General features: G+C 41.9%; 1 protein-coding gene across 3 annotated transcripts in view; it reads left to right on the top strand.

Annotated features, from left to right (window-relative positions):
• The window catches only part of LOC141011735 (intermembrane lipid transfer protein VPS13B-like), a 353,303-nt gene that overhangs the window by 48,336 nt on the left and 288,462 nt on the right, over nucleotides 1–16,505 (top strand). For all 3 annotated transcript variants that reach the window (XM_073484997.1, XM_073484995.1, XM_073484996.1), the window contains exons 12-16: nucleotides 324–411; nucleotides 3,916–4,101; nucleotides 9,719–9,888; nucleotides 10,675–10,869; nucleotides 14,333–14,457. In XM_073484997.1, the coding sequence (XP_073341098.1) occupies nucleotides 324–411; nucleotides 3,916–4,101; nucleotides 9,719–9,888; nucleotides 10,675–10,869; nucleotides 14,333–14,457 (764 nt within the window). The remainder of the gene's footprint in view (nucleotides 1–323; nucleotides 412–3,915; nucleotides 4,102–9,718; nucleotides 9,889–10,674; nucleotides 10,870–14,332; nucleotides 14,458–16,505) is intronic.

The raw sequence follows: 16,505 nt of genomic DNA, 5'->3' as shown, positions 1-16,505 counted from the left end.
TCTAAAAAGTTAATTGAATAGCTGGTAAATCATAATTTGATCCAAAATTACAGAAACTTTTATATCTGTCCTAATTCTGCTATGTTCAAGCATCTCCTTTTATTTCTAGTTCTTGTAAATAGCTCCAAATACCAGTGATGATGTAGTTGGCCAGTAAAAAAGGATATCCAACGAAGCACATCCCCCATCAATAACTCCTTTTATCTCTGATTTGACCTCCTTCGCTGTATTCACCATGACCCCCGTGACTGCCACTCTTAAACGCTATCAGCATGTTTGCTCCCTTACTGCCATGTTTACCTAACTCTACTTTTGTTTGACAGGAGACCTACACGGAGATAGCTGGCATGCAGCGCTTTGGTGCATTCTACATGGATTATCTCTACACAATGGAGAACAGCAGCGGCAAAGGTATTGTCTGATTCATTCCTCTTCACAGAGCCTGTTTGCTCACCTTGCCACCTCTTCTCTCTTTTTCTTTATATCTATCATGTTCTCCTTTTCTCTGCCTTGCTCTCTCTTGCTTCCTATCTATCTTGTACTCTGTCTTTCTAATTCTCTCTCTCCTCTCCTCTCTGTCAAAGAAGCCCCCTGGAGACTTGAAGAAAGAGCTTGTCTTGTTTGAGTCACAGCCACCTGGTCCTTGACCCTTCCTGTCCTCGCTCTCACCCCAAACTTACCTGGAGGGCAACTGTCAGAAGTGTTTAGTCTGCACTGACACGTATTTGAGTTTCTTTCTCCCCGCTGCTTGTTGAAACATTGTTTCCCCCTGTCTCTTTACCTGTATGCTCTTGAGAAAGTGAATAGGCTCTTCTTGCCTAATTAGGTGTCACTCTTCCTGGCAGAAGCCTTAAGACGGGAAGGATTTCTCATTCCTCAGCTGCAGCACAAGAATGTTTATTCAAGTCTGAAAGATCTGAAGTTCCCATTAAGAGATAAAGCATTCGCTATTCAATTTGAAATGTTATATTTGGCCCATAAATGTCTATGTGCTTGAGTATGTGATTATTGAGCATTTCATTTCAATGCTGCTGTAAGGCTGCTTTCTTTTTAAGTATGACAGTGACACCTGAATGACATCCCCCAAGTTTGAAGATTAAACAAAGACACTCTATCATGCCCGATGTTAATGGAAAAAAAAGGTAGTATCCAGTAGGATAACTTTATGGCCCATGTGTCACTGAATATTGTGCAGAAATGGTCTCAGGGTGATCATGCTTCATGGAGAGGAAACCACCAGTTAGTCATGATTAACTTAATTTAAAGAACACAGTTGCCCTTTTTAGCAATGATCTGATTGTACAAAGTCAATGACTTGAACAGGGTGATTAATTAGGAGTCTAGTGACACCTATGTTGTTCCACTTGCCTCTCCCTCTTTTTCTGTTTCATTTTACTTCTCTCTGCCTTTGCCTTTCTTGACTAGGCTTTTGTTTCCTCCTGCTGACAGCTACAGATAAAAATCTAAATTAAAAAAAAACATTAATACTGTCATCCTGAGCTGTCAGAGTCATTTCTGACAGCAGGATAAGTGTCATTCCCCTGTCCTGCGGGACAGCTTTGGTTACCCTTGCCAATTGGAATGCTTCTCTTCTGTCAGTGTTTCTCTTCTTCTCGGACGCGGACCAGATCCAGTGTCAACAAAACAAATTAGCTTCCATTGCCAAGGGACCGACATAAACTCTGACTCAACTGAAATACAAACCAACACAGGTCACACTCACCATTGACTTCACATCAGTGCAATGCTGCAGATTAAAAACTTTTTTTCTTAATCTTGGGAAATGGAGACACTTTTAAATCGCCTAAATCCCAGCTAATTTCAGCCTCAGAGTTCCACCGACCATTCTAACTGCAGCCATATGGTTGATATTAGGCCTAATCCATTGCAGCCAAATGTCACTGAGGAAGGAAAGGGGTAGTGGCATTGCCCATTCCCCATTCTAAATCTCCAAAATTCTCTCCCAGCATTTTCAGCAGAAAAAAGTTTAATACATAGTGGTGACTTTCTGAGTTTTAAGAATGTTAGTGGAATGTAACAGGGAACAAAAAAATGTCGGCCACCCTTTGTCCTCTTCCTCCCCCACTGCCATTCATCCACCCCCTCCTTTTATTTTTAGTTTCTCCATTTTTATTGCCGGGGAGCCGAGGCTTTTAAGTAGACCTCTGGAACAGGGACCTGCGATGAATGAAGGGACAGGTGTGTGAGAGAAGTGGACATTTGGAATATTCATCATTCCAGTGGTTCACGGCTATGTTAGCTGCTCCCTGCTGCTGCATTACACCACTTCCATCTTTGTTGTGTTATTGCCAAGTAAAGGGATTCTGTACTTTGCCTTAATTAAGGAGTGGGATTTGTGAAAAAAATTAAACCTATATATAAATAAATATATATGTCAAAAACCCACATATCTGTACATTGAATACAGTAGGTGATACAGTCGTGGTCAAAAGTATACATACTCTTGTAAAGAACATGTATATCATGATAGTCTTGAGTTGAAATGGTTTCTACAACTACAACTTCTAGGCACTTTTGATCAATCAAGCTCCATTCACAACACTCCTCTTGATATAATCAGTGAATTTGTTAGCTTCCTGGCACAGACTTGTTTCTTCAGCACTGTCCACATGTTCTCGGTGGGGTCCAAGTCATTTCTTTACCACTTTTGATGTGTGTTTGGGATCATTGTCCTGTTGGAACACCCAACTGTACCCAATCTTCTGGCTGATGATTTTAGGTTTTTCTGAAGAACTTGGCGATAATCCTCCTCACTCATTACACCATTTACTTTCTTTAGAGCACCAATGCCACTGGCAGCAAAACAGCCCCACAGCATAATACAATAACCACAATGCTGGACCGAAGGTATGGTGTTCTTGGGGTTAAAGGCCTCACCTTTGCCTCCAAACCTATTGCTGGTCATTTTGGCCAAGCAAATTTTTTTTTTTTTCATCGGACCACAGAAGAAGGTTTTTTCCTTGTCCATGTGATCAGCAGCAAACAATGGTTTCAAAGCTTCAATTGAGCTTTAAGGTGTCGCATCTGGAGCAAGGGCTTCTTTCTTGCATGGCAGCCTCTCAGCCCATGGTGTGCAAGACACACTTGACTGTGGACACTGACACCTGTCCTTCAGCAACTTCTAGTTCATCACGGACTTGCTATTTGTTGGTTTTTGGTTGACTCTTGACCATCCTGACCAACTTTCTCTCAGCAGCAGGTGATAGTTTGCATCTTCTTCCTGATTATGGCAGTGACAGAACTGTGCCATGCACTTTATACTTACAAAAAATTGTTTGCACAGTTGATCTTGGGACCTGTAACTGCTTTGAAATGGTTCCAAGTGACTTTTCTGACTTGTTCAAATCAATAATGTGCTTTTTCAGATCAATGCTGAGCTCCTTTGACTTTCCCATTGTAGTATTTGTGGCTGAGTCTAATGGGTGTATCAAATAAGCCCTATTAAAATGGGCCCAGGAAAGTCACCAGCTGTTATTAATCAAAATCACTCAGAAGATGTTAAGAGGCCAGGCTAAAAAGCAAATATGATTCACACAACTTTCTACATCACCAAAATTGGTCATTCAATTTGTTGTATGTCTATTTTTGACCCAGATTTGGTCACATTTTCAGAAGACCTATGATAAATTCATATTTGAACCACACTTCATGAATGTTTTTGTGACAAAGTAGTATGTGTTCCACTCATTTCATCACAGAAAAATCAGAGTCATAGAAATCATTTGACCTCAAGACTGCCCTGAGTATGTAAACAACTGTACGTCTACTCTACGTGCACTTTTCAAATTTTACTTTGAAAAATGTGTTAAATTTGTTGAAGAGAATCCTGAAGTTTGCATTAGCATGCACAGTATATATTTTAAGTATTTTACGTATGTGTGTTTCTGTTCGTAGGCTCCCAAGACTTCTCGGTAGTGAGTATAGAGGAGGTAGTGCCCACTGTTCAAGAGACCTCTATCAAGAGGCTGGTGGTTGGACCTCTGGACATCAGACTGCACAGCAGTGCTGTCCACCGCATACTCAAGATGGTCACCTGTGCCATGGACCACGAGTATGAACCCTACTGCAAACCACAGCAAGGTCAGGCATCTTATACTTGTAGTTGCTCCATATGTTTTACTGGGCTGACTTTAACAGCTAAGAGTCAGCTAACACATAATAGGTCACTGTACTGCCTACACTCACTCACACTGCCTCTTCTCTTCTCTTCTCTTCTCTTCTCTTCTCTTCTCTTCTCTTCTCTTCTCTTCTCTTCTCTTCTCTTTTCTTCTCTTCTCTTCTCTTCTCTTCTCTTCTCTTCTCTTCTCAAACTGCAACAATCTGCACTTTACAGTATCCTCATCACATTGTTATTTCCTTGCACAACCCATCTTTCAACACACAGCTGTACATGAAAGTAGTGACCTTTTGGACCACATAAGGGAGGATAAGCCAAACACCTTTGTTAGCGATCATCGCTGCACAGCTATTGATGAGCTCATCCCTGGGATGTTGTGAAAGAACATGGAATGTGTGTCTGTGTGTAATATCTGTAGCAATAACTCTCATTTTTGCGAAACAATAACATCCGTAGGTTTCGGTTGTTTCAGCATCTGCGATAGATAATAGATGATGGGGTAATTACTATAGAGCTTTTGACTAAAGCTGGGTAGGTCAGTGTGTTCCTTCCTGTTTCTATATGTGTCTGTTCTCTTTGGCATTTACTGGAGACGGGTCAGTATAGTTACGACCCCTGGGAGGGGGGGGCTCCTCTCCTCTCCTCTCCTCTCCTCTCCTCTCCTCTCCTCTCCTCTCCTCTCCTCTCCTCTCCTCTCCTCTCCTCTCCTCTCCTCTCCTCTCCTCTCCTCCCCTCAAGCAACACTAGTACTAGTATTTATTTTTAGATATGGTGAAATGGTATATAGGTTAATAAAAAAACTAAAAAGCCACGTATTTCAGCCTATATGTCTTGGTATTCTATGCTATTATAAAGTGTCAACAACAATGTGTCCTTGTTCTGAGAAAGATGATTTTAAAGTTCCTCTCCTAGCATTGATTGAACCCCTTAAAACTCATGTCTGTTCATCAAATTAGATATTTACAATAAGTTTTTTCCATAAACCAATACCTTAAGTGCCTTTACATTAGCTTAGATGTAACAATACAACTTTACCTTCACATAATATGCATTGATCTAAATAGTCCCTGCCTTTATCTTCGCTTGACCCTCCACTGTTCACGTGCAGCTTCAAATCTGAAAGCATGAGTTTTCTCTGGAAGTTTGGCTTTCGGATTTTAAGATTGTTTTGTTAACACACAAAGGCTCGCCATTTCCCCTTTTGAAACTTTGCAACTGAAAAACAAGGTTACAGATGTACTTACCGTTCTATGAACCTTGGACGACTGCTTAACACTGGATGACTTATGACAACAGAGTTACGAGGAATCCCGATTACCTACCTTATAAGGTTGAAGCAGAGGAGTTTGGCTCACAGAACCACACCCAATGGTTGAGGGGGGGCCACATGCACTCTGTAGTATCTGGAAAATGCTCGGCGATGCCCATGAGGCTGCAGCACGTGTCTTCCAAGGGCACCCCTCTCAGATTTGCCCATGGCATGGTGACAATTCTGGTAGAGGAGCCCAGAGTACCCCAGATGGTAAAGCACGGCCTATCACGCTTTACGTGTAAGCAATGGCAACCACAATCCAATGGAACAGGTGCTGTTTGGAGAGAACAAAACCTTTTCTAGTACCACTGTAACAGACATTGAGATATTCCGACCTCCGTATGCACACAATAGCTTGCATGTAGGCTCTAAACGTGCGCATCAGGCACAACAGTCTTGACATGCCTTCTCATGATGGGGGCTCAAAGTGTCCATGTAGTGTCCATGTTGGATAGGCTGATTGAGGTATGAACGTGCCAGCACCTTAGTGTGGAATGCTGTATTTGGCCAAAGAGTGACACCTGAGCCGTCTGGGTTCCACTTCAGACAGGACTCACTCAAAGACAAGGCATGTATCTGATGGCAAGGAGAAATGCAGTTTTGACAACCATTTCAGTTCTGCCTGTTCTAAGGGTTCAAAGGGAGGCAAGCATAGGGCATCCAACAGCAGGGGCAGGGCCCTTGGGGCACTTGAAAGATGCAATCCCTTTCAAAAAGAGGAACACTAGCTTGCGGCCCCCTATTATGTCGTTGTCAGCCCTAACATGCTAAGAAGAAATGACAGCCACATATGCTCTCAGGGTAGAGGGAGACCAGCCCTGGTCCAGAAGGGAGTGCAGAAACTCAAGGACCATAGGCACAGAGCAATGTACCGGGTCTTCTTTCTGAACACTAGTCAGAGAATAACCTCCACCTGTTCTGATACTACACACAAGTAGGTGGTTCTCTGGCATTCAGAATAGTAGCCTTGATTCGCTCTTTGCACTCGCTCAGCAATGGGTCAGGCCCTCCAGCAGTGACACCCACAGCTGGGGGCGACAAGGGTCGGGATGCCAAACCCAACCCTGCAACTCAGACAGGAGGTCCTTCCTGCAGGGGAGGCGCCAGGGTGTCCCGCAGCAGAGTCGGTGCAGCAGTGAAAACCAAGTCCTCGCTGGACAGAAGGGGGCCACCAAAATATGCCTGGTGCCCCAATGGAGCACCCTGAGTAGTCTTTGCAAAGTCAGGGTTAACTGTCGAAAGGTGTAGAGAAGACACTCTGGCCACTCGTGAGCCAGAGCATCTTGGCCTAGAGGGCTGGTGTTCTCTGTCAGGAATAACCAGAGGGGGCAATGGAGTGATGTCTCCAAGGCAAAAAGATCCAGTCTGAGAGGCAGGCATCTGTCGTGACAGTCTCTCGACAAAATGGAACAGAATCCATGGGCATGCCTCTTGAGAGATGCCCTGGGACTTCAGGGGCAAGAGGGCTGCCGCAACGCACTTGATAAACACACACAGGGAGAGGGAGAGTCTGAATGAAAACACCACGAACTGAGAGTGGCGAAAAACACGTCTGTGCTGAGGCACAATGGGAACATGGAAATAAGCATCCTTCAAATCTATGGACGTGAACTATCCTTCCTTGTTGTGACAGGGGTCCACTGGTTCGATTGCACCCATGGCCAGGAGGGCCTGACCCTGGGTCAGGGTTAGGATTTTTCCAGATTGGTAATGATGGTCATTTTGACCCGGCTGGAGGGTGAGGGCTGGCTTTGGAATTGAAGAAATAACTGACTGCCAGCCGAGAGGCCACAGTCCCTACCAGACTCTCTGTGAAGGGCTGAGGCCTCTGATGACTGATGGGGTGACCTGGTGACTGGGAGCATCCTTGGGGGGAAGACATGGAACCCTTAGGGCTACTAGGGGGTGGCATGTCCCTGTGCAGACCTGAGAGCTGCTGCCTGGTCTGGTTAACTTGTACGGCCGCTCCACCACCTGCAGAGTGCCTGAGCTGAAGAGCTCCCGCTGCTACACTGGGACAGTATGGATGGTCCTCCGACATTTCTCAGACAAAGGCGACTGTGTGACATAAGAGCAAAGGCCTGCAATGAAGCATCACTCAGGTTGATGAAGAATGGGAGCGGACATGCTCTTGTTAGGGATGAAAACCGGAAGGTTACAGGAAACAATACATTCAGCGAGAGGGTATCGAGGACGCTCACACACTTAGCTATATAATGCTAATGGATCTTACTGATTGATGTCCACAGGTGTGCTTATCACGCTGTTGGAAATGGGCATCTGCTTTTCTGAGGCAAAGGCCAAATGGTGAATTGGTGAATGGATACCTGGGGGTCATCCAAGGTCACACGTTACTACTTGTTGATATAAATACTCGACCTGCGTGTGCGCTAGACAGAAGATATCCAGTGATAAGCACTGCCTCTGTTAGTCAGAAAGGGTGAAATGGAACAGAACACGTCCTTGACATTGTTTGGGAAAAAAGTGAAACTTAACTTGCAAATTGCCGATATGTAGCTACACCTGACTTCTTTCCTGATTTTCTTCGTTTCACCATCTCCTCATCCTGCAAATTCACTGGATTGGTGTCGTGGGTATGTTAACCCTGGCTGTCTGAATCCATGTTTTTGAGACCTGGTAGTGGTACACTGTAAATTCAAAGTGGAATTGCTCATTCATGCTTGTTTTACTCATAATATGCCATATAGCATTGGACATAACACCATATGAACACACACACAAAAAACAGCATTTTTGTTGCATGAGGTCTTCAATAGAAATCTTGGTAGCTTCAGCAATGTTTGCATGTATATCAACTGAGGTTGACTCTGCAGTGGACAGATGTTCTTAGTTCTGTGTTTGGGACAGTTCAGGTTTTGTTTGGTCTGTGTATGTTTTTGGTGACAGGTGCTCTATACTCCAGCCTTGGCTTTTTGGGATTTGCTTGCTAGGACAGAGATAGAAGTCAGGGGGTCAAAGAAATTATACAGTCAGCATACAGTACTTTCCAAGAGCTCAGGAAGTACCACTTTCCTCCCCCAAACAAGCTGTAAATAGAAGCCAAACTGGCTGGTGTCTATGTTATTTATAAGATCTTTCACTATTTGGAGTAGGAGGCTCCAACTTGCAAATTAGGTACAATGTGTCCATTTATGTGAATGTTTTTTTTTAAAATAAATTGCCTAAGAACAATATCAGGAACAAAGTAAGAAGAGTTGGATTTGTTAAGTGGAACATGAAAATACAGTGCAGGGTGCGATTGTAATAGTTGTGTATATGTTGGCATGCACACTTGTTCTTTCTTATCACATTTTTTTGAGTTTTCTGTGTGATTTAAATAGATAGTGTTTCGGTGTTCGTTATCATGCCTCTGTGAACCATGTGAGCTGCATGTTTTTAGTAATTTAAATGTTGACTGTGGATGTTGACTTGAGCCCTGGCATGTCCTAATTAGATTGGACATGGCAGTGCCAGATGAACCTGATGTGGACTGCAGTGGTAGGCCAGAGAGCAAAACAGCTTTGGGATCAGGTTGTGAGCCTACCTTGGAGCTGGGATTGTAGCCCAACAGAACTTTTACTGAATTGAAACAAACCCATGTCCTGGGACCAGAGCCAAGGCTGCTCAGTAACAAAGGGCTCAGGTTTTGGTCCACCTCAGGCCCCGGACATGGTTTAGTGGTTCAGTGCTCTGGTCACTCCATACTTTGGTGAGCACTGACCTTACTCGCCTCTATTTTATGTTTACTTGGTTCACTTCATTTTCTGCCTCTCCGGATGTTTCTGGTTATTGATTGAATGAGTGGTTTTATGACATAGTTCAAAAACAAAGCTACTGGGAAACAGCCACTGTAATGCATATTGCTTGGAGATGCCAGTATTTTTATAGTGATGTTTATTTTATTTAGTGTATGAGGTGGTGGTTTTTGTGGGAAAATACTTTTTATTGTATTAATGCTGCAGGCACAGAGGAGAGGCACCCACTCAAATAAACTGGTGTGCTTTAAAGCTAACTTCACTCTCTGTAAAACAATCTTTAGTCCTCAAATCCAAATGTTTTGGCCTTTCCCACTCCATTTTATTTCAAATAATGCACCACAGGTCACATACTTGAGATTAGATTCTCTTGTGTAAAACATAGGGAAATCAGTTGTGTTTGTATTAATATATTTCATCTTTGCCCGCTCCCTTTACTGAACCTCTGCAATATGTTTCAGTTTTTGTTCCAAAGCTAACATTATTCTGTCTGTTGTGTCACTGTCTCTGTAGAAATGGCTGAGGAGAGCCATGGTCCAGCTACTCCAGAAGAGATATCAAGCTTAGAGGAATTCATCCCAACCAGACTCACGTGTGTCACTCTGCTCCAAGTCTCAGTCACCGTCTCCATGGCAGAGTTCAACCTCCTCCACACACTAATGCCTGTTATCATGGGACATAAGGTAGTGCTTACAAACCTACTTTATTCTGCAAATGTCCTTCTATGTATGTCCTTATCTTCCTTGGGAACCTCTTTTTTTAAGGACCATTAATATGTCATGGGTGACTGTGTTACATACAATTATGATCTGAAAATTTTGTATGCAAAAAGGAAGGGAAACAGAATAATATGCACACATAAGGATCAGACACTTCTAGTGACTTACAGTAGACACTGATACGGAAGCTTCTGTACACTTGTCTGAACAGGCAGCAAATTGATCGGTAGCTTTGATTTTGACAAGCACTGATTCAAAAGATACTCACGGAGAACAAATTGTAATAGGTGCTTTTTGCACCTTTAAACAGGTAAATATCTGGCTAAAAGGGTCTTATAAATATTTGAATATTTTAGATATCTAAAAGAGGATAAATAGATTCTGCATTCTTGTGCTGAAAGGGAAAAATCTGATTTCACTGTATTCTATAACTGGTTTAGTTTAGGATTATTTTATTGTATTGCATTATTTCTGACTACATCATGACAAAACAGTAGGTCCAAAGTAAAAATGAAATTCAGACATCTAATGCAGCCATAATTCACATACTTAAAAATCATACATAATTTAAGTCACAAATTTAGATTTAATTAAAATCTCTCATCAAAGAGTGAACTTACAGATATATGAGGGAGACTGATGTGGACATCTTGAGTTTGGACTGTAAAAAGAAGATATTTGGATATGTACATATGGATATGTATTCTCACTTTTATTCCTTCACCCCCTTTTATATCTTCAACTTGCCAGACTGCACCAGGCCTGGTCAACATACCAGTGTTTCAGCCGCTGCGCCCTCTACCTTCTGTGCAGTTCCAGGTGGAAAGGGTGAATATTGAACACTCTGTGCCCATGTATGCTCCAGAGCTGGTCAGCACTGTCAGCAGTCTCAGCCAACCGTCTGACAACCTGTTGCATCACTGCTATGCACACTTCTACCTCAAGGTGAGCACAAGAATATTCTACTCAAATCCCAGCTGTCCTTTCAGCAGACAGAAAGTTGGGACATACAGTCAACAACACTTAAAATTTAGCTGAACCTTGCCATTCTACTGTTAAAATAATTGTTTCTAGATAAGAGCTGTATCTTACATCCACACCTGACTTTTCCAAAAAGGTCAGTGCGATCTACTCATTTATTCTACAATGTACTAAATTGTCGAAATGTCAGTCGCTACTAGGAGAAACCCTGCAGAAAATCAGACAATGTAGATTGCAGTTTAAACCTGTATATTTCAGGTTTGTTTCGTGCTTGTTGATTTGATTATCTCATCAAAAAAAGTTATTTGCAGTTAAAGACAGATAATAGGGCAGCACGGTGGTGCAGTGGTTACAGCAAAACGGCCCTAGGTTCAAAACCCTGCTGGGGCAGGGCCTTACTATGCAGAGTTTGCATGTTCTCCGTGTCGTGGGTTCTCTCCAGGTACTGCGGCTTCCTCCGGCTGTCCAAAAACATGCATGTTAGGTTCATTGGTCACTCTAAATTGTCCTTCCAGGCAACTTCCTGGGTGTATGCTGCTACTCACTCAATGTCAGCTAGGATTGGCTCCAGCCCCCCACGACTGTGCAAAGGATAAGCAGTTATGGATAATTAATGAATGAAAATATAATGAATGAATCAAAGAGAGATGAGCATCTATATCAGGTATTTGATAATGTACAGTGCAAAACTTATGGTAGAGTGGAAGCAAAACTAATGGAAAACACCTGGAAAACACATTCTATTCCAGTAATCTTTTTCCTCTCCTTTAGCATTTTTGATTAGCACAGGTTTGTATCTGTCTTTATTTTGTTTATTTCACTTTATTTTACATATGTCTCTTTATCATCTTTCAAGCGGCACTTAATACACATCTACTAATTTGTATAGTTCGGTTTCTATACACTATAGTCTGCAGTCAGCAGGTCAACCGCATGGTCACAGTCTTGTCTTTACTCTAAAATAACCTTAATGACCCTTTTAATGACCTTTTCACCTGGTCATAAAAATCTCAGCACTAAGCTTCCTGATGAGCCCCAGTCCAACTCTGGTCTACTTCATGGCTTTTTTCTCCCAGCAAGATTGATAGAATCGTACAGGCTTGTTTTGTGCAGCTGTGACATTCCCCTGTTACTGCATTGATTGTATAGTTTTGACTGGTAGTTTGAAGCTCAAAGCTCAGTGTTGCTTACAGTGATACTTGCCGATAACATCTAAATAGGGATTAAGACAAAATATTTTGGTTCTTTAGAGGACACATTTAAAATCACAGGGTAAGATTCTTGGTCACCCATAAGTTAACAGATTGTTCAATTTGATAAGGCCATTTTTAAGCAGTTATTTAGTATGTAAAGGTTGTGATATTAGAACATTTTAGCAGTTCCTCAGGGGGATGTGGGGACAATGGTGATACGGCTCTGAAAATTCTGAATAATCAGCTGCGAGAATATTTCTTTCTGCACACTACTCATACCATTTGTTGTTAGGCCATTTGCTTAACATGTAAAAGTTGTAAGGGCTATGACTATAATGTACAAATAGCCAGTTACTTTTCTACAAAAAGTGTATGTGTTTTGTATACATAGCTGTTACATAAATTGTTTGTGTTTATTAATCTGATGGCTACATTTTTGACTCCCGCTTTGCTTTTCAATTTGACCTATGAATAAACTATAAAGAAAAAGGTGTATTCATAGTTTCCTTGAAGGCCCCATGAAGTATGTTTAAAACTATGTAGGCTTCAGAAAATTCAGCGTTTTCACCTTTTAGGAAGCCTGGATAACAGATATGGAATAATCTGGGGTGGCCCAGTGTGGCCTGGTATGGCCTAGCTGTGTTTTTTTAAAGCAGGATGTTTGCTGGACATCATGCTGGTAGTCCTTATCACAGGGTCACTGCAGGGTTAACAGTCAACTGGTCAGTGGCCAAGGATCATTCTGACCAATCAGCCAGTCAGTATCTGTATCTGCCAAGGTACTAATTCTACCTCTGGATTTTGGCACGGGGCTCATGACAGGGTGGAGGTCATTCTGGACGCAATTCACCCACTTGAGGAAGTGATTTGAAACGGGTATAAACCAAGGCTTATCTTAAGCTGTGTTTTATTGACACTGGCAGTCAAAGCTAAGGTGTCTGTTTTGAGGGTAGTGGTTAGCTATTGTCTCACTTTTCTATGGTTGTAGACCAGAAGACAAGGAGGTCACAGAAGTAAATAGACCAATCATAATTGGAAACTTGGGCCATTTGAATAAATAGTTGCTTCAGGCTGCTGAATGAGAACAGAATTTCAAATCTGGTCTCCTAGAGGAAGCTGTAGTGAATCAGTCTGTAGCTGTATGGCCCTAAACTTACATATCATTATGCTGGTTTTATTATGTTTACATCTGTATTCGACAATCACACAATTCAACTTGATATACTACTCTTGTTTGTAATAGGAATGTACAGTTAATTATCATTTTAGTTTTATCCAAGCTTTTGTCTCTCTGCTCTGGGTCGATCTGCGCTACAATGTGGTTTAGTGGAGCTTTACTAGCAGGAATTGAATGAGTCCTGCACTGTGCATATACAGCAGCTGCATTTTGGACAGCTGGGCCCAGCCATCATACACTACCTCCAATATTAAACAGGACTTCATCCACCAGGCTCACTTTACGGAGTATGTAAATGTTAAGGGTTGCAGTACAGTGTGTGTCTGGTTTCATGGCAGAAGCTTTGATAATGAGAATATGATTTTGAGACATGCTGTCACTAAAAGACACCCCCACAAAAATCTCTTCGAAAAATAGATTGTTACTGGCCAGTGATGTTAGGATCTTGGTAAAATCTGGACCTGATCAATCTGAACTGTATGAGGTGTGTTCTGATGGCGCTGTTAATTGAGTGCAAGCACGAGTGTTATTTGTTGCTTTTCTAATTCTTTTAATAATAAACAGAGCTAGTCAGCAGCGTTGATTGTTGCTAACTTTTCTGTATACTATCATTGTTACTGTATGTACAGTATGTACACTTATTCTAATGCCAATGAACTGCACCAAATACCCACAAACATTTTAGCTTGAGGCAGTATATTCCTAGCTCAGTGATGCATATCCTCATTAAATCACAGTGCAGTGGCTTCGTCCTTCCTGCCATGTACTGTAATCAGTTATACCTTGTAAAACTATAACAGGAAAAAGAAACGACTTGCAACTCTCTGTAGTCTAATGTATATCAATTATGTGAATTCAGTTCAGTATAAGGATATCTCTTAACGGTACCTCCCATCTCTTGTACATTTCCTTCCTTCCTTCCTTCCTTCCTTCCTTCCTTCCTTCCTTCCTTCCTTCCTTCCTTCCTTCCTTCCTCCCTCCCTCCCTCCCTCCCTCCCTCCCTCCCTCCCTCCCTTCCCTCCCTCCCTCCCTTCCCTCCCTCCCTCCCTCCCCCCAGGTGTTTGGGTTCCAGGCAGGTTTGACATGCCAGGAGAGTACAGGGGGTTTCCTGCCTCTCATCCCCATCATCCCGTCCTTCAGCACTGCTCTCTATGGGAAGCTAATCCAGATGCCTACATACTGGTGAGTTCCAGCACTTGTAAAATAGATGGAAATTTGAGTGAGCCCAGAGGCAGGAAGAGTTTCCTTTGTGAACTTAGATTATTAGATGTAAATTGATAACTGCAGTTGATTTTTAAAAGTAAATGGATCATCATCAGATTGCCCCTTTTAAAATGATTGGGGTTGAAGTGATGTCCAGTGAAATGAACCCTAACCCTGGATTTATCTATTATCTATTTTATTTTTATTTGTTCATGTTTGATTGACTGACCCAACACAAAAGGTTTCTAATGAGTGTCTCCAAATATTATGTCTTTCTGCAATTGCTGCTCTCGGGCTGACACAACAGAAAACATTATTTTGATCTTCCAGAGGAAATTATTTCTGGGTGTTTGGTTCATGTAAACATCTGTGAATCTATGAATGCTCCAAACGCATCCTGAGAAGGCCTCCAAAAATGATTTTCAGTCTGCAGTACAAATGTCAAGTTGCTTATAAATATGTTGTGCAGAAAATCCCTACAGGCTGAGCACCGGACTGCTGTAGCCATTTTGATAGATCCAGGTCTGGCATTGTACAATTCAACATATTGATTGAGGTTATTACTCACAGCACAAGATGATTAAGGTCAACACATGCCTAGAAGTACAAGCTGCATATGTGATGTACATGTCATTGTGTGATGGCTTAAGCTAAAAAACTACATTAAATGGACAGATGTTTTACATTCTACAAGCACCTGTGGGTGGCATTATAGGAAATAATCACCCTCAGTAACTCAGTAAAGATGCCTACCAAAGTGACATCAGGCTGATTCTGGAAAGGTTTGGGTGTACACCTCCTTTGTGTATGTGTCTTTTTGTATGTTTATATGCATGTTTGGCTGTCTGTATACAGTGTGTTTGTCTACGTGTGTGACTTTGTGTTCTCAGGCTCATGTATTGTATTTATTAAGAGGACTGCAGCCTTCTGTGGGCAGTGCCTCAAAATGTATTTAAAGTGATGGATGAACCACGTCTTCAGCGGTCAGTTTGGAAAACAGTTTGGAAAGCAAAGGATAGGAATAAGACAACGCTGTGTAAAGGGATGAAAACACATATTGCTATATTCCTGTCTTTGTACCAGACAGTGAATGACTCATTTGGGATGTCCCCTGGAGAGGTGAAGAGAGGACAAGAAGGGAAAGGAGAGGAGTTAGTGTTTGGAGGTGAAACAGTTGGACAAATGTAGGATTTGAGAGAGCTGACCAAGAAATTAATTGAGTCTTTAAATGTTGAAGCTATCAAAATGCAAAGACAATGGAAGAGAACAAGGAGAAATAGAAAGGGAAAGAAGCCACACTTGTCAACACCCCAGTGTCTATATTGTGTGGAGACAGCAACATTGAAGACAGAATGGAGGGAAGAGAATAGGAGAAAGGGTGGAAGATGCGTAGAGAGGAAGAGATGATGATGGGAAAAAGTGTAAATGGACTGCATGGAAGAAGGATGAGACAAAAACTTGGGAAGATGGAGAAAGTGGAGTATGGATGAAGGGGGAGACGGAGAAAAGAAAAATGACTGTAGAGGATGAATGTTCTCATAATAGGTTTCCTGTGTGGATCTCTGTGTGTAGTGTTTAACGTCATGGAGCTTGGCTTTACTTTTATAATTGAAAATGTAAGTAAAGTATTATTGAAATTGCAATATAGTCAAGTGTAATATCCAAATCACAGAAGCTGCAAGTTTTTGATAAAGGTAAAATGTGTGACAACATACCATTAGAAATTAAGTATTGTGGTGCTACAGGGATGCCCCGGCCAAAGAAACATCTTTCAGACATAACTGAACATGCTTGTTTGGCACAGACCCCATCAAAAATCACACTATGCCCTAGATTATCTTATGTCCTGTCTTCCATCTTCCCTCATCACACTGAAACAACATTTTATCATATCTATGTATATTCAAGTTTCAGTTTATTATCAATATACAACACAAATGATATATGAATCTTGTTTTTTTTACTGTTACTATTGTTACACACACACACACACACCCTGTCTCACACGCACACACGCACGCACGCAC

This window comes from Pagrus major, chromosome 17, assembly GCF_040436345.1.
Source record: "Pagrus major chromosome 17, Pma_NU_1.0".
NCBI classification, from domain to species: Eukaryota; Metazoa; Chordata; class Actinopteri; order Spariformes; family Sparidae; genus Pagrus; species Pagrus major.
This window is presented reverse-complemented; position numbering and strand designations above follow the sequence as displayed.